General features: G+C 59.2%; 4 protein-coding genes across 7 annotated transcripts in view; 3 read left to right on the top strand and 1 right to left on the bottom strand.

The window, feature by feature from the left end:
* AP2M1 (adaptor related protein complex 2 subunit mu 1) overlaps positions 1–1,295 on the top strand; it is a 28,207-nt gene extending 26,912 nt beyond the window's left edge. For both annotated transcript variants that reach the window (XM_065844525.2, XM_065844526.2), the window contains one exon: positions 174–1,295. In XM_065844525.2, the coding sequence (XP_065700597.1) occupies positions 174–308 (135 nt within the window). In that variant the 3' untranslated portion in view covers positions 309–1,295. The remainder of the gene's footprint in view (positions 1–173) is intronic.
* Positions 1,296–2,181: 886 nt separating this feature from the next.
* Positions 2,182–13,360, top strand: ABCF3 (ATP binding cassette subfamily F member 3). 2 transcript variants are annotated; one of them, XM_065845021.2, is made up of 21 exons: positions 2,182–2,325; positions 2,517–2,664; positions 2,769–2,848; positions 3,194–3,246; positions 5,016–5,113; positions 5,230–5,352; positions 5,628–5,894; positions 6,101–6,181; positions 6,698–6,757; positions 7,089–7,145; positions 7,354–7,376; positions 8,000–8,055; positions 8,204–8,404; positions 8,575–8,651; positions 8,877–8,921; positions 9,256–9,388; positions 10,007–10,095; positions 10,278–10,369; positions 10,970–11,102; positions 11,477–11,564; positions 12,426–13,360. In XM_065845021.2, the coding sequence occupies exons 1-21, from the start codon at positions 2,253–2,255 to the stop codon at positions 12,582–12,584; spliced, it is 2,136 nt and encodes a 711-aa protein (XP_065701093.1). In that variant the 5' UTR covers positions 2,182–2,252; the 3' UTR covers positions 12,585–13,360. The 2 variants fall into 2 exon arrangements, with proteins under 2 accessions (XP_065701093.1, XP_065701092.1); XM_065845020.2 differs by having other exon boundaries at positions 3,191–3,246.
* Positions 13,361–13,988: 628 nt separating this feature from the next.
* Positions 13,989–18,929, top strand: LOC136105368 (PHD finger protein 13-like). Its single transcript, XM_065845103.2, has 5 exons — positions 13,989–14,150; positions 15,650–15,742; positions 15,875–16,490; positions 16,821–16,859; positions 16,969–18,929. Exons 1-5 carry the CDS (start codon positions 14,019–14,021, stop codon positions 17,193–17,195), a joined length of 1,107 nt encoding a protein of 368 aa, XP_065701175.1. The 5' UTR covers positions 13,989–14,018; the 3' UTR covers positions 17,196–18,929.
* A 441-nt stretch (positions 18,930–19,370) lies between these two features.
* On the bottom strand, positions 19,371–22,636 carry LOC139828647 (uncharacterized). Of its 2 annotated transcripts, none has more exons than XM_071812638.1 (2): positions 22,373–22,636; positions 19,371–21,315 (listed from the first exon to the last, which is right to left on the bottom strand). In XM_071812638.1, exon 2 carries the CDS (start codon positions 21,289–21,291, stop codon positions 20,140–20,142), a length of 1,152 nt encoding a protein of 383 aa, XP_071668739.1. In that variant the 5' UTR covers positions 21,292–21,315; positions 22,373–22,636; the 3' UTR covers positions 19,371–20,139. The 2 variants fall into 2 exon arrangements, with proteins under 2 accessions (XP_071668739.1, XP_071668740.1); XM_071812639.1 differs by lacking the exon at positions 22,373–22,636 and adding an exon at positions 21,823–22,000.
* Positions 22,637–25,417: the final 2,781 nt, after the last annotated feature.

The following is a 25,417-nucleotide window of genomic DNA, read 5'->3' as shown; positions in this document are numbered from 1 at the left end:
TGTCCTTAAGGTCACTACTCTTGTCACCATGCATGGAGGGAATTGGGAAGGGAACAGTGGCCCCTGGTGTACCTTTCTAGATGTGTAGACAAGGGGTCCTCTGACTCGTGTGTGTGGAGAGCACCTTACCCCCCTGTTCCAATGCTCTCCGTTGCCCTTCTCTTTCTCAATAGGTCCCGTTTGCCCCCTCTGGGCTGAAGGTCCGCTACCTGAAAGTCTTTGAGCCAAAGCTGAACTACAGTGACCACGATGTGATCAAATGGGTGAGGTACATCGGCAGGAGCGGGATCTACGAGACCAGATGCTAGCCCCAGCAGGCTGGCAGGCTCCCTCTTCTCCAAGCCATCCTCCGCCTCTCCTCAGTCTTCAAGTACATTCAGAGAAAACATCTGCCTGGCCCCTCTACGCGGATCAAGAGACCCTGTGGCTCACCTCGGGAGCGGACTTGCCTGCCTGCGCTCGGTTACCACCCCCGCTGCAGCTGCAGTTCAGAACCCGGATGTGCGCAGGGGCCCAGTCAGCGTCCTGCTCCCCGTCCCAGGGTGGGGAAGGGCCAGTCTAACTCCCATCCTTTCGTGATCTTTCTAGGGAACGTCCGTCATTAAACTGCTCTTCTGTTGGTGTCTCACTACTTGCATCATATCCTAGTATTTTTGAAGTTCTTGTGCATATGTACTCGTAGAATAGACCTAAACATAGACTGGACAAATCTGAGTTGAAGTTACCCTGGCTTCTGTACTAGCTATTGCTGTTGTGGTAGATGTTGCTGGCCAGTCTGAGATGCCTGGGGTGGTGAGTTTGGGCCTCCACCAGAAGAGATGGTGGGGCTCACTGCATCTCACCACCACCACCTTATATTTCTTGCAAAGTCGTCAGTATAGAGTCCTGCCGTGGGAAGGTTTGTGACCAAAAAAGATGAGGGTTTAGACTCTTGCTGGTGTGTGTGTGGGTGGCACAGCATTGCAGGTCCTCAGAGCACTTACCCCCACCCACTGCTGGTTTGAGCCAGTCTGTCCTTTCCAAACAAATTGGAAATGTGACCCCTCTGTCCCAGGGAGCGCGGGTCAGCTGAGCTCTGTCAGGATGTGAATGGGGTTTGTCCTCGGGGAATCTCAAATGCAGTTGGCAGCAGGAGCTCCCTGCCCCAGCCTGCCCTCTCCACACTTCTTAAAATGCTTCTGGGCCATAGGAATGCTGCTGCTACCCACAGTCCTGCTTCTGATAGTGTGGTCTCCATTTTGTACACTTTGTGATTTGTCCAGCTCTGAATCTAATAAAGTATGTAGAACGGAGAAGGCTGCTTGTGCTGCTCTTTGGGATGTGTGGTGTGAGAGCCGGGGCCTGTGCCACACCGTCCTGGGGCTTTCCTTGCTTCTCCAGCCCTGGGCTGCCTGGGGCTTGGTAGGTCAGGGCTCTGAGCAACCTCATCTGGTTGAAGATGTCCCTGCTCATTGCAGGGGGTTGGACTGGATGACCTTGGAAGGTCCCTTCCAACCCAAACTGTTCTAAGTGAAAAGAACAAGTGATGCTTTTGCTCCTGGATTCCAGCTGCTGCTTCCACTGCTGCAGCTCCCTGGGGAAGGGGGGTGCTCAGAGCTTTTCCCCCAAGGGCTGGCTTACCAAAACCTGCGGCTGGGCTCAACTGACATCTCGCCCCCTGTGATCCTGGCTTCTCTGCCTATGTGAACTTTTTTGTCTTTTCCTCATGAACAGCTGAAAAAAAGAGTAGTTTTCCACTTGGCTTTTTTGGGCAGGGGACAGGAGCGTCCCAGGCCTGTGCCTGAAGGGACAAGCAGCTGTGACCGGCCTGGCCTGGGGTGCTGAGCCCCTGGTTGCTTGTTCCGCATGCACTCAAACAGAACAAACCGCAGTCCGGTGCCTGCGGCGGGAGAGCTGACACTCGTTTGACTTTTGTAACAGAGAAGCAAACCAAATAAACAAAACCCAACACACACCAAACCTCGCTCTTTGCAGAGAGGCCCAGCAGGGGCTGCGAGCTCCGCCTGTTCGGCGGGTGAGGCCGCGGGGCTCGGGGGCTACAGCCCCGGTTCCGGTTCCGGTACCGGCTGCACGTGGCAGCGCCCCCGCTCCGCCCCGGACTCCGCTCCCCAGCGGCCCCCGCGCGCATGGCGGCCGCCCGCCTCCTTCCCGGCAGCCCCCGCGGCCTCGCCGTCCCTTCCGCCTCCGCCGCCGAGCCGGGCTCCGTGCGGCGGCGGCACCGGGGCCGCGCCCGGTCCCGCTCTGCCCCCGCTATGGCGTCCTGCGCCGACATCCTCCGCAGCGAGTTCCCGGACCTGGACGGCGAGGTGTTCGCTTACTTGACGGGTGAGCGGCGCCCGCCTGCCTCGCGGCTCGGCCTCCCGCCCCGCCGCGTGTCGCGACACCCTCCCCGCTGTCGCGACAGGCGGCCGCGGAGGGGCGGCGGGGGAGCGGGGTGCGGGTACCACCTGCCGGCCGTGTCGCGACAGGCGGCCCGCCCGTCGCGACAGCGGGTGTGCAGCGGCGTGTGCCCGCAGGGATCCTGCACGGCAGCGGCGCCGACTTCGAGTCGGTGGACGAGCTGGTGGAGGCGGTGGGGGAGCTGCTGCGGGAGGTGTCGCAGGACACCAAGGACGATGGCGCCATCCGGGACATCTGCCAACGCCTCTTCAGCACCCTGCAGCTGTGAGACCCCCGGCCCCGTGCCCCCTCCTCACCTTCCTCCTCCTCACCTTCCTCCTTTCTCCTCCTCACCTTTCTTCTCCTCACCCTCCTCCTCCTCTCCCCAGGGACGAGGCCCGGGCCCAGCGCTGCAGCCAGGTGCTGCTGGATGCCCCCATCCAGCTCTCCCAGATCACTGATGGATACGGTGAGTGGTGCCCAGGGGACCCCCCGCCACTCATGTCACCACCACGTGTCACCATCATCGTGGCACTGGCCACGGGGTCAGGACGCTGAGCGCTCACCTGACCTTGAGGAGCGGTTCAGCCCATCCCCGTGCGCCTTTGCCCCTCCCTCCCCAACGCACCCTGCTTTCCGCGCACCCAGCAGCACCCAGTGAGCTGGTGGGGAAGGAGAGGAGCCACCTTTGGTCCCCTGGTCCTGTTGGACAGGGACAGTCGTGCCTGGGCAGTCGTGAGCAGCTGTTAAGGCAGCGGTTTGTGGAGCCTTCCTGGAGCACGTGCTCACCAAGCCAACCCTCTTGTTGCAGCAGACACCAGCGTGGACCTGCTGCCGGGGCTGCTGCTGAAGAGAGGCCAGACCTCGGTAAGTGCGGGCCGTGCCCTCCTCCGTAAGCTGGCAGAGCTGGTGGCAGCAACTGACAGGTGGGGCTGCAGGTGCCCTGTCCTGCTCTGGTCACCTCGTCCCCAGGGAGCAGCTGGGATGGGTACTGCAGAGGGTACTGCTCCTCCCTGTCAGGTTTGCTGCGATTTGGGGAGCTGCGAACCTTGGTCTGGTAAAGAGGCTCAACAGGAGTTAACAGCTTGTTAATTTGACAAGATCTATTCTGCTGTATTTCTTAATGAGCTTCAGAGTGTGGTTGATGCAGTGGTAGTGCTCAGAGTGCAGCTTCTCTGACTTCAACCAGGACCTTTGGCTTCCACAGCAAGGCCTTTGACTGAGAAAACAGGCTGTACCTCCTGCTGTATCCAGTGAGAGAGAAAATCCTGACAGACGGTCAGATGTTGGGATGTTACCGGTGGGGAGTTCGCAGGGAGCAGCTGTTTTCCAGAGAGCTGCTGCAGGGAGGCTGTAAGCCCAGCTTTAGGAAAGGGCTGTGGGTTGTCGTGGTTTGATGAATAAGAGCAGGAGCAGGGAAGTTTGGAAGCAGTTATGCTCTGTGACCCGGAGGAAACTGGAACGTCTCTACTGATGAAATGCAAGGCTGCTCAGGAGTGACCCAGCTTGCCCTCTGCCTTGGATGTGCCAAAGTTTCAGTGGGGGTGAGGTGCGGTTGTGCATCTGCAAAGCAAGGACAGTGGTATCTGTACAGCATGGGTGGTGTCTCTGCCAGGCTGGTCTCCTATAGAACTCTCCCTTACTGGGATAATGTGTTGAAGATGAGAACCCCTCGCTTGGAGGCGGAGACCTAATGTGATCCCTGGCTGTCTGAATGGGAGTCTTAGTGAGAACTGGCAGCTGTTGCTGGTTTTGGCACTGGAGTTGTTGCTGCTGGGTTCACTCTCTGTCTCTCGTGTCCGCAACTCAGAAACGGATCTTCAGAAAAATTGGAGAAGATTCAGAGAAGGCCTCGGGAGGTCTCCCAGGTTCTGGAGGACATGTCTTAATGGCAGATTCAGGGAGCTCGGCGTAGTTTACAGGGTGACTCAATCTGTCTGTAGGTACGGGGTCACAGCTCCAGTAACAAGACACTCCTCGGTCTAGCATGCAGGTCTGTAACGTGCTCCGGTGGCTGCAGAGTTGCCTGGAAATATCTAGGAGTGTTCTTGGTCAGCCACAAATATTTAACTTGATGCAGGAATAAGCTGGAGTAGGCTGAGAGCCTGGCCAAGACTAGAGGCCAGGTTAAAATACTTGGCTCCTTCTTGTCTTCAGGTTTAATTAAATACTTTTTGTCTCTTGTGATTGATCCACTGCATAAGCTGAGTTTGTTCCAAACTGGCTAAAGTTCAAGTTGTTGGGGAGAGAAGCGCTGGTGCAGGTCGAGAGTGGCGTGAAGGGGGCACTGGCGCAGCACGCTGCTGCCGGTGGGGTGACTTGGCTGGCCCAGGTCCCAGGAACTGCAGAAACCGGCTGTACGTTCGGGGCAGCCAAACCCTTTGCCTTGCCGAGGCAGGACTGTTGTGTATGAGCAGCTGATTGAGGACTTCAATCCTGGAGTGTCTTTCTGGCCTGATTAGCTCCCTCAAAATGTGTTTGGATCTGTCCCAGATCCCCTGTCCTACCTTCCTCCTGCCCTCCCTCCCCTCTTTCCAGGCACAAGGGGTTGAGTGATCTCTTTTCTCCTGGAGCTGAGCTTCTGAGGCTTTTGCTGAAGATCCTCTCTCATTTTTGCACTCTGGTTTGTTCCCCAGATGGTGAATGCCAAGAAACTGGAGAAGGCGGAAGCCAGGCTGAAAGCCAAGCAGGACAAGAGGATGGAGCGGGATTCCCTGAAGACGTCTGGCCCTCTGTGAGTGTGGAGGGCACCTCGAACATCCCCAGCCCATTCTGCTGAACGTGGCTGGGATCTGGCTGTCCCAGAGCTTTCTCGCTGAGCCCTCTTCTCTGCCATCTGTCTGCCCGCAGCGTCCTTGAGGAGGCGTCTGCCAGCCAAGCTGCCAGCAAGAAGGAGACTCGCATGGAGTCATCAGGCAAGAACAAGTCATATGATGTGCGCATTGAGAACTTCGATGTGTCCTTCGGTGAGCGGTGAGTGCAGGTGGGGAGGTGGGGCAGATCCTGACTGGGGTTTCGGACCATGGGAGATTAAGACCAGATCAAAGGGTGGTTGAGAAATTATAAAGGGTGTGGGAAAGGTCAGAAAGCAAGGTGGGCACCTGACCCTGTTGGCTTTGGGCAGGAGAAGTCTGTGATGGTTGCTTGGCTCCAGCACAGCCTGAAATATGCTGGGGACAGGCGGCTGCCGGTTATCTCCCGCTCTGTGGGGCAGCCTGACCCAGTACCTGCCTGTTCTCTGGCTTCAGTGTCCTGCTGGCAGGAGCAGACCTGAACCTGGCATTTGGACGGCGCTACGGGCTGGTGGGCAGGAACGGGCTGGGCAAGACCACGCTGCTGAAGATGATCGCCAGCCGGAGCCTGCGCATCCCCTCACACATCAGCATCCTCCACGTGGAACAGGAGGTGGCGGGGGACGAGACGCCGGCGCTGCAGAGTGTGCTGGAGTGCGACACCACGCGTGAGAGCCTGCTGCGGGAGGAGAGGGACCTGACGGCCAAGATTAATGCTGGCAGGTGAGAAGTTGCCACTGAGTTTCCAGCCCTTCTATGGCCTCTTGACCACAAGGGCTCATTCTGAGGTCTCCCGCTTCAAATGAGGGACTTTGGCAGGGCTGGGCTGCATCTTGCCCACCTTAGTCCTGGTTGGGGAGATCAGTCTCTCCCAGCGCTCAAACCCTGACCCTGGTCAATCCCACACACTCCTCTTTATCCTGCCCCAGGGGAGAAGGGACAGAAGGTGCCAGGCTAACAGAGATCTACGCAAAGCTGGAGGAGATTGAGGCAGACAAGGCTCCAGCAAGGTGAGACAGTCCCATGGGCGCTGCTGTCTGTTGGCATGGCCAGAGCTGGGCAGTGGTTTGGGGCATGGGACATGTAAGGGTGATGCTGTGGCCCTGGGATCCAGCATGTGGGTACAGGGGGCTCTCCCTACTGCTCTTCTTGTCTCTTCTTCTGTTTCACTTCTTGCTTTTCCTCGAAGCTGGAGGGATTATTTTTGTCCTGAATGGCTTGTATTGTTGCTGCTGCTCCTCTCAGACCTTCTCAGGTTCCTGGTGGTCTGAGGAACTTTTCTGGGATGTTGGTGGTACTGACTGTCTTCTTGCCCAAAGAGCTGAAAGCTTCTTGCAAATCTACTGGGACTTCATGTGGGTGCTGTGCCCTGTTGGGCTGCATTTCCCAGCCAAGCTCTTGAGCGTGGAGGGAAATTTTTCTGTGCCAGAGTGTCCCTAAACCTTGCACCATGGGTCCAGGACCTCAGGCTGTGCTCTGCGGCTGGACTCGGTAGCTGGGCTCTAGCTCTCTCCCCTTTTCCCCAGGGCATCCGTCATTCTCGCTGGCCTGGGCTTTAATGCAAAGATGCAGCAACAGACAACCAAGTAAGTCACTGGCTTCTGGGCAGTGAGACAGAAATGGGTCTGGGGAGAGGCTGTGGAGCGAGCGCCCAGGCACGGCTGTGACCGGGAGGGAGGGGAGCCCTGTGGGAGGGTGAGGGTCTGGTCCTGCCCTTCCAATGTGCTCTCCTGCCCTGGTGCCAAGCCACCTACCTGCTCGGCTATGGATCGTGTGCTGTGCCCAAGGTCCCTGCAGGGACAAGCTGTCTCTGGGTGACAGCAGAGCCGAAAAGGCTGCAGGGGAGCAGGGAGCCTGGCAGGTGGGCAAGCCCAGAGTTGTTCTCTAATCCCTCTCTGCAACCTCTTCTCTCCTCAGAGAGTTTTCTGGAGGCTGGAGAATGAGACTGGCCTTAGCCAGAGCCCTGTTTGCCAGGTTGGTGTCCAGGCCTTGGCGCTGCGGGGCTAAACCCTCCTTGCTGTCCCTGCTGCGAGGCGCAGGGGTGCTGCCTGGCAGTCCCCTCGACTCGGGCTCTCAGGGCAAGGAGCACTGGAGGCATCGCAGCTCCATGTGTGCGGTGAACATGCTCTGCACTGATCCTGTACTCTTTTTGCTTCTAATACCCATGTCTGTTTTTTCTTAGGCCAGATCTCCTTCTACTGGATGGTAAGTCGATACTGTGAGTTCCCTCCGGCTCCGCTGCTGGGCCTGCCCGTGCCCTTGCTGGGGTTGGGAACCCGCTGTGTCCTTTAGCTGCCTGCTCAAAATAGCCTAGTGTGACGGGGCTGGGCTGCCGGTGCCCCCTGGCACGGCAGGCAGAGCTGGCGGTGCCGCGGGGAAGTCTGCTTGGGCACGGCAGAGCTCTGCCCCATGCCCCAGCTGGGGGATCCACATGTCACTGTGCCCCAAGCATGTCCCTTTCCCTCACCTGTCCCCGTGATGGGCCCTGTCTGCCAGCCCGTGCTGGGGGAGTCACTTCACCACAGGGGGTGACCCTGGGGCTGGGCTGGCTCCCTGGGGAGGTGCCCACCTTGGGTGGGGGTCTGGGTGAGATGCTGCTGCTGGGCGTCAGGGTCTGTGTACTGGTATGGAGTGGGGGGAGTGTCTCTGGCTGAGCCTCAGCCCTTGTGTCCACACCCTGTCACAGCCAAAACGCGTGAGTCTCCTGAGCTGGGGGGTAAGGTCCCCCTGCAGGGTCTCTTCCTCCACTGATCATTAACTGTTACTGTGTAAAAAAGCATAACCCAGCCATGCCCATCCCTCCTGATCTCAGTGCCTCTTTCCTTCAGAGCCAACCAACATGCTGGATGTGAGGGCCATTCTGTGGCTGGAAACATACCTGCAGGTAGGGGGTGGTGGGAGGCCCCGAGCCAGAGTGAGGGTGAGGGATGGAGGTCTCCTCCAGGCTGATATTTCACCTGGCTGGGCGGTGGGACCAAGCCCTGCGCTCCGGCTGGATGATGCTCAGGCCGCCCTCTCACTGTCCCCTCCAGACCTGGCAGTCGACCATCCTCGTGGTGTCCCACGACAGGAACTTCCTGAACGCGGTGGCCACGGACATCATCCACCTGCACTCGCAGCGGCTGGACACGTACCGCGGGGACTTCGAGAACTTCATGAAGATCAAGGAGGAGCGGCTGAAGAACCAGCAGCGAGAGTACGAAGCCCAGCAGCAGTACCGGGAGCACATCCAGGTACTGGGAGAAGCCGATAGTGCAGGCACTCTCTTCTCCCAAGCCTTGTCCCTTTCTTCATGCTTCCAGACCCATGGATGCGGCTGTATTGTTGCAGAGGTTTGGCAGCAGCGTGGGGTGTCTGGGGCCGAAGGGGACCTGGGGCTCTCTGATGCTTATTTCTCTTGCAGGTTTTCATCGACCGCTTTCGCTACAATGCCAACCGGGCATCCCAAGTGCAGAGCAAGCTCAAGCTGTTGGAGAAGCTGTGAGTGCTTCTCTCTGGAGGTGGGGAAGGGGCAGTGCTTGTGGGAAGAAACAGAGGTTCCCAAGGTGCCTGGTGGGGCTGGTTTGGGCTTTAGGTGATGGTCTCTGATCCAGAGGCTTTGGCTAGGATGAGGTGTCACAGGGCTGAAGGCTCTCTCTGGGCTTCTGCAGTGGGAACAGACCCCCAGTGCAAGGCACCTTGGTTATGTGTCTGCTCTTCTTGCAGGCCAGAGCTGAAACCTGTGGACAAGGAGTCTGAGGTGATCATGAAGTAAGTGTCCCCTGAGCCCTTGCTTGGAGGGCATCTAGCTGCATTTCTGATGTGAGCTCCTCCCAAGTCCTGTCCCATCTGGGACAACCAACCCTTCCTGCAGGCCAGCCTTGCTCTGACAGGGAGCCCAGACAGGCCACTGCGTTCAGCCTGGGTTCCCACCTGGGGCCAAGGCTGTAGATCCATGTCCCCTTCTTGTGACCATCCTTCCCAGAGGCCCTGCATGGTAGGGAGCCCCACTTGCCACCTGGGTGGTTGCAGAGGTTGTCCTAGGGGGCTGGGAGCAGAGTCTCTGAAGTTCCTGGTCATCTCTTACCTCTTCCTGCTTTCCCAGGTTCCCCGATGGCTTTGAGAAGTTTTCCCCCCCAATCCTACAGCTAGATGAAGTAGACTTCTATTATGACCCAAGTCACTACATCTTTCGTTCCCTCTCCATCTCTGCTGACCTGGAGTCTCGCATCTGTGTGGTATGTGGCATTGCAGAATAACAGTGGCTACAAGGGACCTTGGGAGGTCCCTGCCCAAAGCAGGGCCAGCTTTAATGTTAGGCCAGGCATTGAATTCTGGTTATCTCCAGGAAGGACTATTTCTCCCATTCCTCTGGGAGCATGTCCCTTTGCAGTACTTGATCATCCTCATTTTGAGGAACATCAGAACATTTTTCCTAATACCAGTTAGAATTTGTGATTTTTACCTGTTGCTCTTCTTGCTGTCACTGGGTGCCTGAGAAGAGACTGAGTCCATCTCTGTAATGCCCTGTTAGATGGCAACAGCAGTGTGTAGTGGGGGCTCCTGCTGCATGGGATGGGGCAGCAAAGAGATGCTCTGTGCTTGCAAGTGAGACTGGGACCAGGTAATCCTGCAGCTTGAGGGTTGGGAGGGAACATCTTCTAGCACTGCTGCCTGTGCTGCTCCTCAGTGATGCAAACACAGCTTCCAGGTGGCTGGAGTCACTGGTTAGACTCTCATCCTGCCCTTTCTGCTGCGCAATCATCCGAGAGCGCTGAAATTCCCTCATCACTGCTCCCCTCTCTGAAGTACCTTCATGGGTTTCACATTCTCCAATGCTGCTGCTGCTTCTTTAGGTTGGGGAAAACGGAGCTGGCAAGTCGACCATGCTAAAGATCTTAATGGGGGAGCTGGCGCCAGTCAGAGGGATCAGACATGCTCACAGGTACCTGGTAGGGAGGGCTGGGGGGTTTGGAGGAATGGTGCAGCTGGAGGCCTTCTGGGCTGCCTGAGAGATGGGGATGGGTCCTGCACATCCACACAAGTTCCCTCTTCCCTGTAGCTGCAGCTGTGAGTGCTGTGGTCTCAGGGCCTGGTACCAGCTCTCAATCTCTCCTCATTCTGCAGAAACCTGAAGATCGGTTATTTCAGCCAGCACCACGTGGATCAACTGGATCTGAACATCAGCGCTGTAGAGTTGCTGGCAAGAAAGTTCCCAGGTGAGTTTTGGAGCTCCCAGGGGTTCTGGACCATGGAGGTCTCCTTTGCCACACACGGAGCAGCATTAATATATTTTGTGGCCCTGGGCAGAAGGTTCTGTCACATTGGTGCCTAAGGGACACCACATGCTCTGGGTTAACTCCACAAGTCCAGCACGAGTTCAGGAAAACAGCCATGAGAAGCAGGGCTAGCCAGGTATCTGCAGACCTCTGGCTGGTGCTCCACCGTGGCCTGGTTTTGGGGGCAGATGACTTGCTTTCCTGCTGGCCACAGAATGATCACCGGCACCCCTTTCCCAGCTGCCAAAACCTCCGGCTCCCTTCTCCACTTAACATTTCATAACATGGTGACAGGGAATTGGGGGCAGGGTCACTTGGAGTCAGTCACCAGCCCTGCAGCCCCTGTCCCGATTGTGTCAGTCAGGTTTTCCCGGCAAACCCCCAGCTTGCTAGGGAATCACCTGGCAGCAGCTGCTGAATTCCTCCCCCGCTGTGCTGGCCTGGCACAGACTGCCTGGCCACGGTGCCCACTGAGCCTGCGGCACCGAGAGCCCTGTGTCACACCGGGTGCCACAGCTGTGTTGTGACACGCTCCTGCAGGGAAGACGGAGGAGGAGTACCGGCACCAGCTGGGGAGCTATGGCGTCTCGGGGGAGCTGGCCGTGCGTCCTGTGGCCAGCTTGTCGGGAGGACAGAAGAGCCGCGTAGCCTTTGCCCAGATGACTATGTCCTGGTAATTTTCTCTGAGATACTGTTAATTTTTTGCATGGCTTCATCCCTGGAGCCTGCTTCACTGGGAGGAAGGTGGGTGTCCAGCGACCTGCTGCCCTGAGAAAACCTCATCCTTGGGACTTGGGTGGGGAGGGAGGTTGTCACCTTGGGAGGACTGTGTGAAGGAGACAGGTGACTTTCTCCTGCTGATTTGGGCTCATAGAGGGATAAGTGGTGTCCCTGGAGCTGGGCAACACCAGCCTTGGATCCCAGCAAACGCCAGTGGCTGTGGCTATGACTAAAGCAGCAGCCTGGTGGCGGTCACTGCAGTGTGACAGGGTGTGGATTCAGCCCAGAGCTGCTCCAGTGCATGCTCAGAGCTGCCTTATTTTCCAGTCCAAACTTCTACATCCTGGATGAGCCGACGAATCACCTGGACATGGAGACCGTAGAGGCACTGGCAAAGGCACTGAATAAGTTCCGGGTAAGGTTCCTTTGGCAAAATGTTCCATTTTCATAGAATCATAGAATCATTTTGGTTGGAAGAGACCCTTGAGATCATCACGTCCAACCATAACATAAATCTAGCACTAAACTGTAACACTTCCTGCAGCCTACAGCTCAAGTTACATGGTACCTCAGGACGGATGTTGGGAAGTCAGTTGTGTTTCTGCCTTAGCCATTCATCCTGATGATTTGTTTCACTTGCTGGCTTTGGCTAAGAGTGGCTGAGAGAGGCAGCAGCAGCCTGGAGAGCACCTTGTCCCCCATGTTGACCAGTCACCTACACCCTGTAACTTCTCACGTGCTGCATGCAGCACTCAGCCCTGCTGTGGGGCCTTTCGCTTCGTCCTGAGGCACTATTTATGGCCCATCTCCAAAGACTCAGCCTCCAGATACTGCTGTGATCAACCTGCTTCTCACTGCTTTATAGTTCTTTCACAGGAAAACTGCCTGAGCAAAAGTTTAGCTGAGGTTTCTTGGGGCCTTGCCCAGCCACCTTTTCACTGTCATTGACTCCACCTGGAATCTCCATCCTTGCAGTTGTCACAGACCTGGAGAGCCAGTAACAAGCCCTGCACTCGCCTTCCGAGAGGAAAGGCGAAGTACATTACTGCTGCACATGCTTCCTCCATACATCATCTGTTTGTCCCCTGAAGGAAAGAAAGGCTGGGATTAGGTCCCTACTGGTGAAATGTTGTTCAGTTTTCCCAGGAGCACATGGAAACATGAAGTTTTGTGCACAGACAGCAGTGCAGGATCCCAATGTCCCCATGCCACCAGTGCTGGGCCCTGGGTTGTGCTCCGCTAAGTTCCCTTTTTTCCCCTCCTTGTGTGTTGGCAGGGGGGTGTAATTCTGGTGTCCCACAATGAGCGCTTCATCCGCCTGGTGTGCCAGGAGCTGTGGGTGTGCGAGAACGCCACCGTGACCCGCATCGAGGGTGGCTTCGACCAGTACAGAGACATCCTGAAGGAGCAGTTCCGCAAGGAGGGTTTCCTATAAGGGAGGCAGGAGCTGGACTGCGCTGGGGGCTGGAGCACAAAGCTCACCCACCTCGGCATCCATCCCAACTGTGCCTGGCAGAGCGCTGAGGACGCTGTTGCCCGCATGGACCGTCAGCCGTGCCATCAAACTGCCACCTGAACTGCTCTCCCCTCCCGGGGCCGGGCGGAAGGACAGCGAGGGAGCAGGAGCCCAGTGCTGTGCGTGGCCGGGGTTTTGCCATTGGCCGCGGCTGTGCCTGGCACTGGGCACGCTGGAAAGGCTGTGCCTGGAGCTGCTGCTCTGCCAAGAGGAGGGAAGGAGGTGTCGCACGCCGACCTCCCCTGGTGTAACTCCATGTTCTGGAGGGCAGGAGAGGAGCTGTTCTCCGTGTTTCTTCGCTTTACCCTCTGCCTTTTTCTTTCTTTTATTTTTTTTCTTTGCGTTTAACTGGCCAAACACTAGTCCAGGCTGCACCCCATGCCACTCTCCCCTCTGCTGACCTGGGGGGAAACGAGGCCTTTGCTGCTAAAAGTGACCCCTGCCTCCTCCCCCAGCCCCTGGGAGCCAGGGCTAGCTTGGCCTGGCCTCCCCAGGGCCTTGTGTTTGTAGTGCCGGGGGAGCCAGAGCCCAGCTCTGCCGGGCCCTGCTCCCTGCTCCTGTCCCCGCACTGCCAGTACCCCCTTGCCTCGCTGCCTTCCCTTCCCTGGGGTGGGCTGCCCTGGGGGCTCTGCTCAGCCCCCCTCCCTGCTGCCTCCACAGAGGTTGCAGTGTAAATAAACCCAGGACGCAGTGGGTGCAGCGCTCTTCTTTTCTTAAGGGCTGTGGGGCTCGAATTAGGGGCAGGGGGGATCCTTCTGCTGCCCAGAGCACAAGGCTGCTCAGGGGAGGGTGTTTCCTTCGTGGGTTTTGCCAAGTTAAATGGCTCCTGCATGGTGTATGGGAAGCTGGTGCTTGGAGTGGGTTGTGCGGAGCTGCCCCCGTGTCTCACCGGGGGCCGTGGCCACCTCGGGGGACAGGGAGCCGGGTGAGGCGAGGGCTCGGTGCCAGCTCAGGCGGGTGCTGGATCCGGTTGTGGTTTGGGGGCTGCAGGAAACCGGGGCTGAGAGTGGATGGGAGGAGGGGGCAGAGCTGGGGGGCCCCCTGGCAGCCCGGGGAAGGGGGTTGGGACCCGGGAAGGGTGCCGGTGTGTCCAGCCGCGGTGCACGGCGGCGTCCCGGTGCCGGTAGCAGCCGACGGGCCGGCCATGTCCGCGGTCCCCGTTCCCCCGGCGCCGGTGGAGACGGACCACCCCCCCGCACCCCCCGCCTCCCACCGGGGCGGCCGGCGCGAGGCCCCGCCCTCGCCTTCCCCGCCACCAGGTGGTCCCGCCCCTGCGGCCGGGGCGGCGCTCGAACCTCGCTCCGACCGGCGGCGGCACCCAGCGCACCGGGCAGGGCAGGGCGGGCCGGCGGCATGAGCGCCGGTGGGGAGGGGGCAGGTGAGGGGCGCGGAGTCGCCGCCCCGGGAGGACCGTTCCCCCGGGGGGGGCTGCGCTCGGCGGGGAGCAGCCCCGTACCCAGCCCCGGGTCTCCCGTGCCCGAGGAGGTGAGTGGGGCGGCGAGGACGGGAGAAGTGGGGGGGCCTCGGGGGGCACCGCGCGTGTGCTGGGAGGTGCGGGGCTGCCGCGGGATGCGGGGGTGCCCGCGGGGGAGGGGTGGGGGGTCGTTTGTGAGTGTCTGTGTGCAGGGGGGGGAACTGGTTCGTCTGTGTGTGCGCGGGGGGGCCTCGTGTGTGTGTGTCTGTGTGTGCGCGCGCGGTAGGGGGGGGGGGTCGTGTGTGTGTCTGTGTGTGAGCGCCCGTGTGTGTGTGTGCGGGGAGGGGGGGTCGCGTGTTTTTACGCCGGGGAAGTTGTGTGTGTGCATTGGGGGGGTCGAGTGTCGAGAAGGACTTTTTGCGGGGGGGGCCGCTCTGTGCGTGGGGGTGGTTGTGCCTGCGGGAGGCTTGGGGGGGGACGGGAGGGCGCTGTGTGTGCGCGGGGGGGCCCTGTGTGTGTGCGGGGGCTGTGGGGGTGTTTCTGTGTGTGTGCCCGCGGGGGGTTGTGCGTGTGCGAGGAGCCCTCGGGGGGCGGCTGTGGGCGCGGGCGGGGGATGGTGCCCGGGGCGCGGGGAGGGGGGGATTGCGGCGCCGGGGCGCGGGGTCCGTGGGGGTGCGGCGGCGCGACCGGGAACCTGCGTGGCCGGCTTGCTCCGCGGCGTGTGCGTGCGGGGCGGGCCCGGGGCTACGGGCTGCGGGGGTGCCGGGGTGCGTGTGAATGGAGGGGGGGGCTGTTACGTGCCGGTTCCGGGAACGGGGGGGTCCCGTGCCGGTGCGGTGTTGCTCGTGCAGGGGGTGTCCGCGTGGGGGGGTGGGGTCGCCCCCCCGGCGGCCGGTCGGGGCAGGACCGGGAGCGCGGCGCCATCTTGGGAGTCATCAGGTGCCCGGCGCGGGGACGGGCGGCGGCCGGGGGGGCCGCCCCCTGCCCTCCCCTCCCCGCCGGGCCGCTGCCGCCTCGCCGCGGGGGGAGCCGTGCGGCCCGGCCCCGGGGTCTCCCCTCGGTACCCGGGGGGGGGATGTCTGCTCCCGCATCCCCGGCGCGGGGCTGGCGGTGCGGGACCGGGTCCCGAGCGGCGCCGGGCTCTTCCGGCTGACCCGGGAGCAGCCGGGGAACCCCAAATCGCCGGTGCCCTCCCAGCCGGCGCCTTCTCCCTAGGGCCTTGAGTCAGCCGGCTGTGGGTGGGGGGGGCGCGGACATCCCCATCCCGGGGCTCCCGAGCCTCTGACTCACGCTCTGCTAGGCGGCTGCTCCGCTTTCTGGGTGTCCCGTCCTGTCGTCATTGTGTCCCCCCCCACTCCCCTCCATGATCAGGGTTTTAAAGCAAAAGGCTGCATCTGTTGAGCCAGATGATGCAGATGGGTTAGGGGAAGGATGGATGTTCGAGTGACCTAAATATTGTGTGCTTGTATAATTGCCTGGTGGTCCAGGGCTGCCTGCCAGGGCCAGTTGTGATGCTCAGCTCAGGCTGGGGTGTCCAGGGAGTTTAATCGACACGTGGCATTTGTTACAGCCGTTGCAGAAACGACAGAGAACCGTCGAGGATTTCAACCAGTTCTGCACCTTTGTTTTGGCCTATGCAGGCTACATTCCCTACCCTGAAGAGGTAAGACTGATTCCTCTGAGCTTTGTAGTTCTCCTCCTGGAGGGTCATGCTCCATCCCCAGCCCCTTCCTCCTTACCCTGAATGTCTGTGCTGGGATCTTCCATGCTAGTCCTGCATCTTCCTCTCTTGCAGAATGAGCCCTGGACCCACGGAGGCAGCATGAGTCCCCAGAACAGCACGGGGAGCACTCAGGACAGCGATAGCTGGGCCTCGTCCCACTCCTCTGACTGCCATGTGCTGGTGGATGACGGGAGGAGCAGGAGTGCCATGGCCAGGGGGGCTGTGGACAACAGCCTGCTCATGAGCTGCCCTGCCTTCCCCACCGGCTTCTATGATGTCCGGCCCCAGCAAACCAAACGGAAGAAACCACCAGCAAAGAAACTCATTTTGGAGCAGGTGGTGGAGAAGAAGGTGCCGCTGAGCATTGGGAAGGGCTTTGGGGCAGAGCGGGATGGGGTGAAGGAGCTGGCTGTGCTGGAGGGACAGGTGCCTCCTGTGAAAGAGCAGCTCTTGGAGCCTTCCCTCAACCCAGCTGGGGACTCCCAGCCCAACTCCCTCCTGGAGGAGCTGATGAAGGAGGAGAAGGACTGCATGCCTGGAGCACAGGGAACCGAGAAGCCAGCAGGAGATGATCCTCAGCCAAAGGAGCACGACCTCTGCTCTGGAGGGAGGAAAAGCCCCAGTTCTTCTAGTACCTTGGACCAAAGTGAAGGGGAAGATGCAAGCAGAGGGAGCTCCCAGCTCAGTGGTGAGTGTCCGAGGGAGTGCAGAGGGCCCTGTTGTGCTGCAGCCAGTGCCAGATATTGCCTCTACCTCAGCTGGAGCCACCTGTGCTGGTTGCAGGGAGAGCCTGTCGATGGCCCAAGCCTCTCCCAGCAAGGGGCCTACCCTCTGGACCTGGGAGGGCTGAAGAGCAGGGGCAGGGAGCTGGCCTGCTCTTTGGCAGCTCTGTTCTACAGAGCGAGTGGAACAGACCTGAAATTTGTCTGAAGTGAGGTGTGGGGCTGTCTTGCTCATCTGGTTTTTATTTTTCTCTTTTTTTTTAACTTTTTTTTTTCTTTTCCTTTTGCAACTTCAGCAGTCGAATTTGCAGCAGCTCCCAACACCAAAGCAGAAGGTGAGTGGGGGGCTGTTCCATTTGACACCACTGTAACTGGCTAGTTTGGCTACAGCCAGACCTGCCACTGGTAAGGTGGTTTCTGACCGGTGTCTCTCTCCCTGACCAGATGATGATGCCTGGGATCTGATCACCTGCTTCTGCCTGAAGCCCTTTGCAGGGAGGCCCATGATCGAATGTAACGAATGCGCTACCTGGATCCACCTCTCTTGTGCCAAGATCCGCAAATCCAACGTGCCTGAGGTTTTCATCTGCCAGCGATGCCGCGATGCCAAGCAGGAGATTCGCCGCTCGAACCGAGCTCGGACGGTGCCCCGCAAGCGCTTCTGTGACTGAAGCTCCCCCAGAGCTCCCCCAGGGTGGCCGGGGGTCCACTTTTTAAACTGAAGACTGTCGCCCGGTTTGGCTAGACAATCAATGCACAGTAATGGCAGGGGAGAGGCTGGGCTGTCCTCCTTGCACTTCTGACTCCTGGAAGCTGCCATGCGTGTCCTCCCTGGGGATCACGTTGACCACGGAGCTCAGTTGTCCCAGAGGTGTGGGGGGAGAGGAGGGTGGTCCAGCTGCGCACTAGGTCACTTGGAAACATCTCTGTCCTCGCACGAAGCTGGCTCAGTGCCTTTCCCCCCGGGCAGCCGAGGAGAACCTAGTCCAAGTAGTTTTTCTGTGGTGTGGTGGAAGCTTACACTTATCCCAAGGTGTGACTCCCCTTCCCCTTTTTCCTCACCGTTTTCCTTTCCTTGCCTTGGATCTTCAGGTGGGCTGCGATGGCAAAGCCCTGGTGACCCAAGTTCTCATCCAGCAAGTAGGTGCAGCCCAGGGTGAGCTCCTTCCACATGGTGTGCTGCTCACCAGGGCAGGAGGGGAAGGGACATGGGTTCTGCTGACACCTGAAGCAGACTGGGGTTCCTCATCTTGGGGGTGTTGGTGGAGCCATCCATCTCTGGCTCATTGGCCTTGTAGGCTGCACAGGGGAGGTCCTTCCCCTGGCCCATGGTGCTTCTGGTTTCATTTGCTGTGCCTGTAGCCCCACAATACTCCTGTTGGATCAGGAGCAGCAAGGCATCATCCAGCAGGTGATTACAAAGGCTGTTCTTGCAGAGCAGCCCTCCTTGGTTCATGTTCTCCAGTTGCACTGAGGTCTTCTATGTGAAGGGGGTTGGGATTCCTGGTAGGAGACCGAAGTTCTCCTCAGGACTGGTCATGGCAGGGCTAGGAGCCCTTCGGCAGGAGAGTGCTCTGATTAGCTCTCTATGTTTTTGAGTTTGAAACAACTGAAGCTTGTGACCGTCTCCTGCCCGTAGGCCTGTCTGGTAGAGCATCCACTTAAACACCAGACAGGTGCTGGGATGGAGCTGGGAGGGCCTTGTTTCCCAGCACTCCCTCCATCACAGAAGTCTGTTGGCTTTGGGTTTTGTTTTTGTTTTTCGTGGACATGTGGAGTGAAATCTGATGATTTGTCAAGAGCGGGCCCTGAGCCCCTTCTGCTATGCAACTGCTGCTCCAGAGACACGGAACGCGCCCTCTCCAGGTCCCCCGTTAAGTTTGGCAGTGGAAGGCATTTCCCTCTCCATGTCCCCTGTGCGTGGTGTGTGTGTGTGATCTCCTGGGGCCCCACGTGCACTAACTGTTGGATCCCAGCTCCTCCTCACAGCCCCTCCAAAGACCCTGGCCCATGTGCCTTCTGCACTTTCCCTGGGGGACACGGACCCCGCTCCTGTCCTGGTGACACTTGGCTCAGCCCCTGGGGCACCACTGCCTGCAGCAGGGAGTGGGACAGGCCCCACTTGCCAGTCCCCATGACTACGGTTCTTAACTGGGTTCTTTCCTACTTGCACATCTGGTTACTGTGGGACCACAGCTGGGGGCAGGTGTGGGGCAGCCCCCTGTCACTCAGCAGTCCCCAGGCTCATCCCTGTGCCTCTCTCCTCTTGTGGAAAGCCTGGGCCCCGAAAGTGCTTTATGTTTTTATAGTTACTTTGTATTGATATGTAAATTAGCAATTTTTGGTCCTTGCCCTGTGGAGTGTGGCTGGAGTCTTATGTATATAATAAAGTACTTTTGCCATAATGGTGGTGTCTTGTGTCTTGCGGGGCACCTTGGGTCTCATGTCCCTCTGGAACCCAGTGCTCCCCTGTCCCCTCCTGCTGTGGCTGGGAAGGGACCTGGTGTGGGATCCCACTCAGCCCTGCTGTCCTCCTCCCCCTTGTAAGTGACAGGACAAGAGGAAATGGCCTCAAGTTGTGCCAGGGGAGATTTAGACTGGATATTGGGAAAAAAATTCTTCACATAAAGGCTTGTCAGGCATTGGAACAGGCTGCCCAGGGAAGTGGTGGAGTCACCATCCCTGGAGGTGTTTAAAAGGCATTTAGATGAGGTTCGTAGGGACATGGTTTAGTGCTAGAGTTAGGTTATGGTTGGACTCAGTGATCCTGAGGATCTCTTCCAACTGAAGTGATTCTATTCTATGATAAACACCACATTGTACAAACAACAAGGAATAAGCGAGGCCAGTGTGCATCTTGTATTTAATAGAGCAATAACAGTTGGAATCACTGAACTGGAGGGTTTTTCCAACCCAAATGATTCTATGACCACCTCCCCACTTGCTGCAGCACATGGGGATGTTCCACGGGGAGGTCCTCTGGAGTTGCACAGGCTGGGGGACAACCTCTTGGATGGGGACCATCTTCCCAAGGCTGCAGCCAACTCATTGTGAGCATCACAGGTCACTCCAAAGCAGCAGCAGGTCTGCCAGCTTGGGAAGGAAGGGCGGCCACATGTCCTCACCATGGCGCTTAAGGCACAGCACTATTTAGCCCAAAACCTGTGTTTTGCTCTTGGGCTCTAAGAAACTTTCCCTTGCGCTCTCTCTGCTCTGGAGTGAAGTTACGATTTAGTCCTGTCAGCAGTTTAGGTGCCAAACGATCCAGTTTTCTCCACAAAGTCAGTCTGTGGTTCTAGCACAGAGGTATCACTGGCTTCTCCTGTAGATCCAGAGGTGTGCCAGTGTCCATTAGATGGGAGGTGAAGTGAAGGGAACAGGACATCAGGGACCAAGCGCTGCCCTGGTTGGGGCAGGAAGAAATCACTGTGGGGACACTTACCAAAACAGGGTCCTGCTGATACAACATTTCAGTCCTGAGGCACTTGCATTGGGGCACAGGCAGCGAATGGTCCAAGAACAGCAGCAAAACTGGGCTTAAATTCCATGCTAGGGGCCAAAGCTGGGTTTGTGTGGCCAAGCGAGCATATGGGGAAGGAGGCAGTTGGGGACTGTCTACTCCTCCTTGGCCCAGACAGAGCCGCCTGCTTTCTCCTCCAGGTGGGGAATCACCGCCTCGGTGTAAAATTTCTCCAACTTGGGCACTGTCTGCCCCCAGAACTCAGCATCGAACTCCACAGGGACCACAGCTGTCTCCTTGGTGGTGTGCACCACGAAGTCGGCCCGTTGGAAGCCGGCAGCCGCCAGCTGGCACTGGACCTGGGTGAAGTAGGCATGATCCCTCTTCAGGGCATAGGAATCCCCGTTCACCTCCAGGCAGAAGTCCTTGTCCTTGCAGGCCTCGCGCACTGTCCTGTTCCTGTGCTTGTAGGGACACTTCACCTCCAGCAGCCCCAGGGTCTTCCCCGTGGCCGCCTCCTTGATGATGCCATCCGGGCTGGCAGCGATCCAGTTCTTCTCCCGGTCAATGAAGAGGCCGCAGTCCTCCACCCGCACTGGGCTGCCCACTTCCCGCGACTTCAGCTGCTCGTAGGCCTGCACGGCCACCTTCTCATTGCGCAGCCCCCAGGACATGGCTGGCGTCTGCACCCCGGGGCTGGAGCTCACCACTGCTTTCAGGTAGGACTGGGGCACCTCGGATGTCTTGCCATTGGCAAACTTGCTGTTGGCGATCCTGGGGGCCACGGAGGCGGTGATGCGGTTCTCCCGCCACTCGTACCACTTGGGGTTGCTCCGCTGGCCACGTGTCTCCTTCTCCACCCATGGAATGTCCTGGCTCTCCAGGGTGGGCAGGAACCGTCCACAGGCACTGCTTGTGTCAACCTCAGGCTGCTGCTTCTGCGGACGAGGGTTAGGTCTGGCTGCACTGACAGCTCCTTTGGTATCAGGTGGCTGCTTCAGGGTTGCAGAGCAACTCCTGGTGGATTCTCTGTGCTGGTCCCTGGCATCTCCTCGGGCTCCACGAGATGCTGCAGGTCTTGGCTGAGAGGAGTCTGGCTTTGTCCCCTTGCCCTGGCTGGGGCTGGCAGCTGGAGAACTCCTGGATTGGCTGCCGGCAGCCAGAGAACTGGATCGGCTTCCTGCAGCCGTGGCCCTCGCCCTGGGGGCCGAGGTGGAAGGCGGTGGCGCAGCGGGGGTGGTTTTGGAGGCAGTTGTGGCAGGTTGAGGGGATGATGTGCCTGCGGTCTCCTTCCTGGGTCTCCCCATCGTTATATGTCAGAGGGTCTGGTGCTGTGGATATGGAATAAAGTTGAATTCACATCCCCAAAACATAAATTTGCCTTTCTTTGGTACTTCTCTCTGCCTGCTCCAGGGTGCTGGCACCCCCTGCCCGCGCAGCTCTGTCCCCATGCCTTCTCTGGGGTGACACGCCACACTGGCAAGCTGCCTGGTTCAGCGGTGCTGGGATGTTTGTGCATCCCCCCATTCCCGTGAAACCCAGCCCTGTGTGAGGCCAGGGCTGCCCACATCCCCCCAGCCTGTGCTCCTGCTCAGCAACCCAGGGAACAGGGCAGGGGGACAGTGGGGTCCCCTCGGGGCCACCTCCGCAGGGGACAGGGGAGCACACCCGCAGAGCGGCGCCCGCACGGGGACCGGGCGGGCTCCCCGAGGGCCCGTCACCCGGCCGGCGTGGGAGGGCGCGCCCAGCACCGCCCCGGGGCGCCCCACGCGTGCTCTGCGGCCGGGACACAGGGTCCGGAGCTCCCCAGGACCCTGCCTGGTGCCGCCCGGCCTCACCGCTCCGCCGCCGCCGCTCCGGAAGCGCGTCCCGCCCGCACCACGTGCCCGCGGGGGGAGCGGCGCTGGGAGCCGGGCCGGGCTGCAAGGGTCCGACCGAGCCCCCCGCCGCTCCCCGCTAGAGGGAAGCACCCGCTCGGCCATCCTCGCCCGCCGGGGATCTGCCCGGACTTGCCCGGTCCCCGTCCCGCTACCCCCTTCACTTCTGGTTCCCTCCCGCATCACCCCCGCGCTTCCCCCACGCAAACATGATTTTGCTCTGAGCTGGGGTCGAGCTCCCGCAGCTCCCACCGCGCCCCTGCCCTCCCTCCCCCGGGCCTTTCGGGCTGTTTTATCTCCCAGGTCCCCCCCGGTCCCTCTCCCTTCTCCCAGCCCCGACTCTCCAGCCTGACTCCTCATCCACCGCCCCCTAGGAAGGGGCCCCGGCGCTGTGTGCCCCATCCCTGCCTGCGGGCGGGTGCCCGAGCCTGGCAGGAACGCAGGCACAGCCCGCCTGGCACCCAGCACCCCGCCTTCGTCCCCGGGCTCCCGTGCGAAGGGACGAGCTGACCTGACCCCTCGGTGCTGCGGAGTCCCGGCTGCTACTGCTGTCACCGGGCTGATCCGAACCACCAGGATCCAGCCCCAACCCCCGCGCAGCTGGGCCTGCCTCAGGGGCGTGGGAGTTTCGGGTTCCTGAAACCCGGGGAGTTTCGTTTTCAGCAGCGACCTGGTGCTGCCACGGGGTGGCTGCTGGCGTTTTCAGCTGCGGGAAGGAAACCCAGCAGCCTTCAGTGCGTGCGCTGTGATCTGCCTGTGCCAGCATCGTCCCGGGAGGGTTTCGGTTAAGTCTGGGCAAGGAGGAGCGCTGGCAGCTTTCCCAGCTCTTTTCCCCAGGGGTCTCTGATGTCTCCATGAGCCACCTCTATCTCTGCTGACGTTTCATTTCCTGCTGCCTTCTCCTTCCAGCCCGCCTGTAACTCCCTGCAGCTGAGCAGACCAGTATTGCACAGGTTAAACCAAGGTGCGCCTGATTTTGACCAGAAACAATATCATCTTTCCCTTCTTTCTCCGTGGCTGCCTTTACTCAGGGTCTCGTTTAATTTGTGCTGATTAACGAGCAGCAGAGAGCTGAACAGGATGCCCCTGCTCCTCTCCCTGCAGGCAGAGCCCCTGGCTTTGCAGCCTCAGCTGGCTCTGAAGAGCTGCAGTTGCATTGAACACGGTCACTCCCAGCCTGACACCGGCTGGTATCTCCCTGGGTTTTGTGTTATTTCCTCCCATAGCACTCAATTTGCAGGGTTTATCAGTGACTTAGGGCCTGAGAGCATCTGCAAGAGCTTTGCAGTCTGCACTCCCTCCAGCTGACCATATCTCTGGGTGATAATTCAGCTCAATAAACCCAGGACAAGGTACAGGTGATTTGAGGATAAATATCCTGATTGTGACTGGTCCCTTGGGTGATATGGCGGCCTCTGGTGAGGGCTGCATGGGGTTTTTGGAGCACAAGGGCATTTAATTGTGTTGAGCTGAGCTGGGACTGTGTTTGCAGGGTTTAACACACGCATTAGCTCAGCACTCTGCTGAAAAGCAATGCTGAGCTCTCTACAGGTTTATTTATGGCTGTGACGAGCTGCTTCAGGGAAGCTGTGACGGTGCAGAGCAGGGACACGCATGCCTGTTGTTTGATACTGCTGTGAGCGCTGTACGGAGCAGGATGGAGCCCATCTGCGTCTCCCTGGGGCTGCCACACATCACTGACGGGCTGGGGGAGGCTCAGCTGCATCCCTGGCGCTCTGCATGCTGTGGTTGTTCACCTGCCGTTAACACTGGGGCTGCAGACAGCGTCTGACGCCGGGGGCTGGCCAAGCCCCATCTCCCTGACTGGTGGCACCGACCCAGCGCTTGCATTTGGAAGCTTTTCTTTGCTCCAGCTTGGCCTAGAAACAATATCTCAGAGAAAAATCAAAGCTTGCGAGTTGTTGTGGTTTTTTTTTTTATTTGTTGTTGTTGAGCAGCCGAGGCACTCACTGTGACGATGGGAGCGGGAGCCCCGTGCACGGTACAGGCTGGGTGGATGTGCTGTGGTACGTGCTGTGCCTCCAGTAGCTCGCAGTGTTGGTGTCTGTCATGTGCGGGGGTCATATATAGGTTAGCATCCTTCTCCTGCGGTCATTAATGAAGGGAAGGAGCACAGCTGCACACTTTAGCTCTCCTCTCGCCCCATGAGGCACAAGAAGGAGAAGTGGTGTGCCGTGGGGCATCCAGCACGGGGAGAAGAAATGGCTCAGCATGCTCATGCAAGCACCCTGGGGACATGCGGAGTGCCTCTCTGCCAGATAATTGTGTTGGCTGAAGTGCAGGGTGAGAGGTCTGGAGGAGGGAGTGTGTCCCATGCTACTGCATACAGCAACGGGCGTCTTCCACCAAGATCTTCCCCTTTGGTCCTGCCATCACCTCTGAAACCTGTGCTGAGGAGCCAAAGCCATAGCAGCGTTAGTCGGCTGGGAGGTGAGATCCAGTGGAGAGATGCTGCTCTGCCAGGTCTCCTTGTTCCAATGCCACTCTGAAGCCACCTGCAGAGATCCAGGGACCGCTCACTCCCCAGTGCTGCCTGCTCTTTCTGCCCCGGTTTGTTCCTGCGTGGCTGGGCTTCAGCTTCGGTGTGGCTGTGGTGGTGGGTTTTGCGGTGTGCAGGAGGGTGGGGGTTCCCCTCTGGGTACTCTATAAAAAGAGCTGCAGCAGCACAATCCTATCTATAGCACAGTGAGGGAGCTGCCTGGGAGAGGCAGGGCAGGGATTAGCCCCGAATCTGAGGCTGCAGTGGTGGCTGAGGGATTCCCAGCCCCAGGCTGTGAGATCTCCCTGCCAGCACGAGTCCTGGCTTTGCTGGGATTTCCTGACCGTCTCCACCCTTCCCAAGGGGGCTTATTGTCACGCTTGTCACCCAAAGGCTGGGGTCTCCCCAAATCCCCCCTCTTTCCTGTCCTTTGGGGCTGGGATTTCACTACAGCACATGGGGGCTGGTGAGAACTGCCCTGGTGGGACCCCAGGGCATCTGGGTTTGTGGTGGATGCTCAGCATCTGCCTGCGCTTGGTTTTCTTGCAGTAGTCTCAGAGGAGCTGAGACCTTTCCCAGTTAAGCTGATTGTGACACTTGTGGCCCACAGTATTTGTATCAGAGTTCAGCTCACTGATGGGGACTTGTGTTTTGCCTTGTGCTTTCTTTGTGGGGGGGACGCAAGGGGTGGCTGCATGTCCCAGGCAGCCAAACCCCATGCTTGTGGATGCCACAGCATTAACCTGGGGTGTCACCAGCACCCAGGTTTGGCTGGACATCACCACTCTGGGGGTGCAGAGCAGCCCACAGCGGTAGGCTCTGCTCTTGGCCAGTGCCTGTCACCCTCTGTGGGTGCTGGCTGTCCCCTGAGATCCCCAGTGCCATCGGTGAGAGCATCCCCCAGCTCTCCCCGGGGCAGCAGTACCAGAGAGTGTATCTCTTTAATGAGGCTGGGCTTGGAGCAGCTCTGCTGCTGGCACAGGGAGTGAGGGATGGAGCGAGGGCGGTGAAGGAGCCAGTGCCAGAGAGGGAGCCTGCAGCAGGGAGAGGCGGGGA

This window comes from Patagioenas fasciata, chromosome 9, assembly GCF_037038585.1.
Source record: "Patagioenas fasciata isolate bPatFas1 chromosome 9, bPatFas1.hap1, whole genome shotgun sequence".
In the NCBI taxonomy this organism is placed as follows: domain Eukaryota; kingdom Metazoa; phylum Chordata; class Aves; order Columbiformes; family Columbidae; genus Patagioenas; species Patagioenas fasciata.
Note: the sequence above shows the minus strand (reverse complement) of the source record. Positions and strands in the feature narration are given on the sequence as shown.

Bases quoted from the DNA above. Each gene is read 5' to 3' on its own strand.
- LOC139828647 (XM_071812638.1), bottom strand. From the start codon at position 21,291: ATGGGGAGACCCAGGAAGGAGACCGCAGGCACATCATCCCCTCAACCT.
- LOC136105368 (XM_065845103.2), top strand. From the start codon at position 14,019: ATGAGCGCCGGTGGGGAGGGGGCAGGTGAGGGGCGCGGAGTCGCCGCC. The intron at 14,151-15,649 runs GTGAGTGGGGCG...CATTTGTTACAG, and splicing joins GGTCTCCCGTGCCCGAGGAG to CCGTTGCAGAAACGACAGAG. The intron at 16,860-16,968 runs GTGAGTGGGGGG...CTCCCTGACCAG, and splicing joins TCCCAACACCAAAGCAGAAG to ATGATGATGCCTGGGATCTG.
- ABCF3 (XM_065845020.2), top strand. From the start codon at position 2,253: ATGGCGTCCTGCGCCGACATCCTCCGCAGCGAGTTCCCGGACCTGGAC. The intron at 9,389-10,006 runs GTATGTGGCATT...CTGCTTCTTTAG, and splicing joins TGGAGTCTCGCATCTGTGTG to GTTGGGGAAAACGGAGCTGG. The intron at 11,103-11,476 runs GTAATTTTCTCT...CTTATTTTCCAG, and splicing joins GCCCAGATGACTATGTCCTG to TCCAAACTTCTACATCCTGG.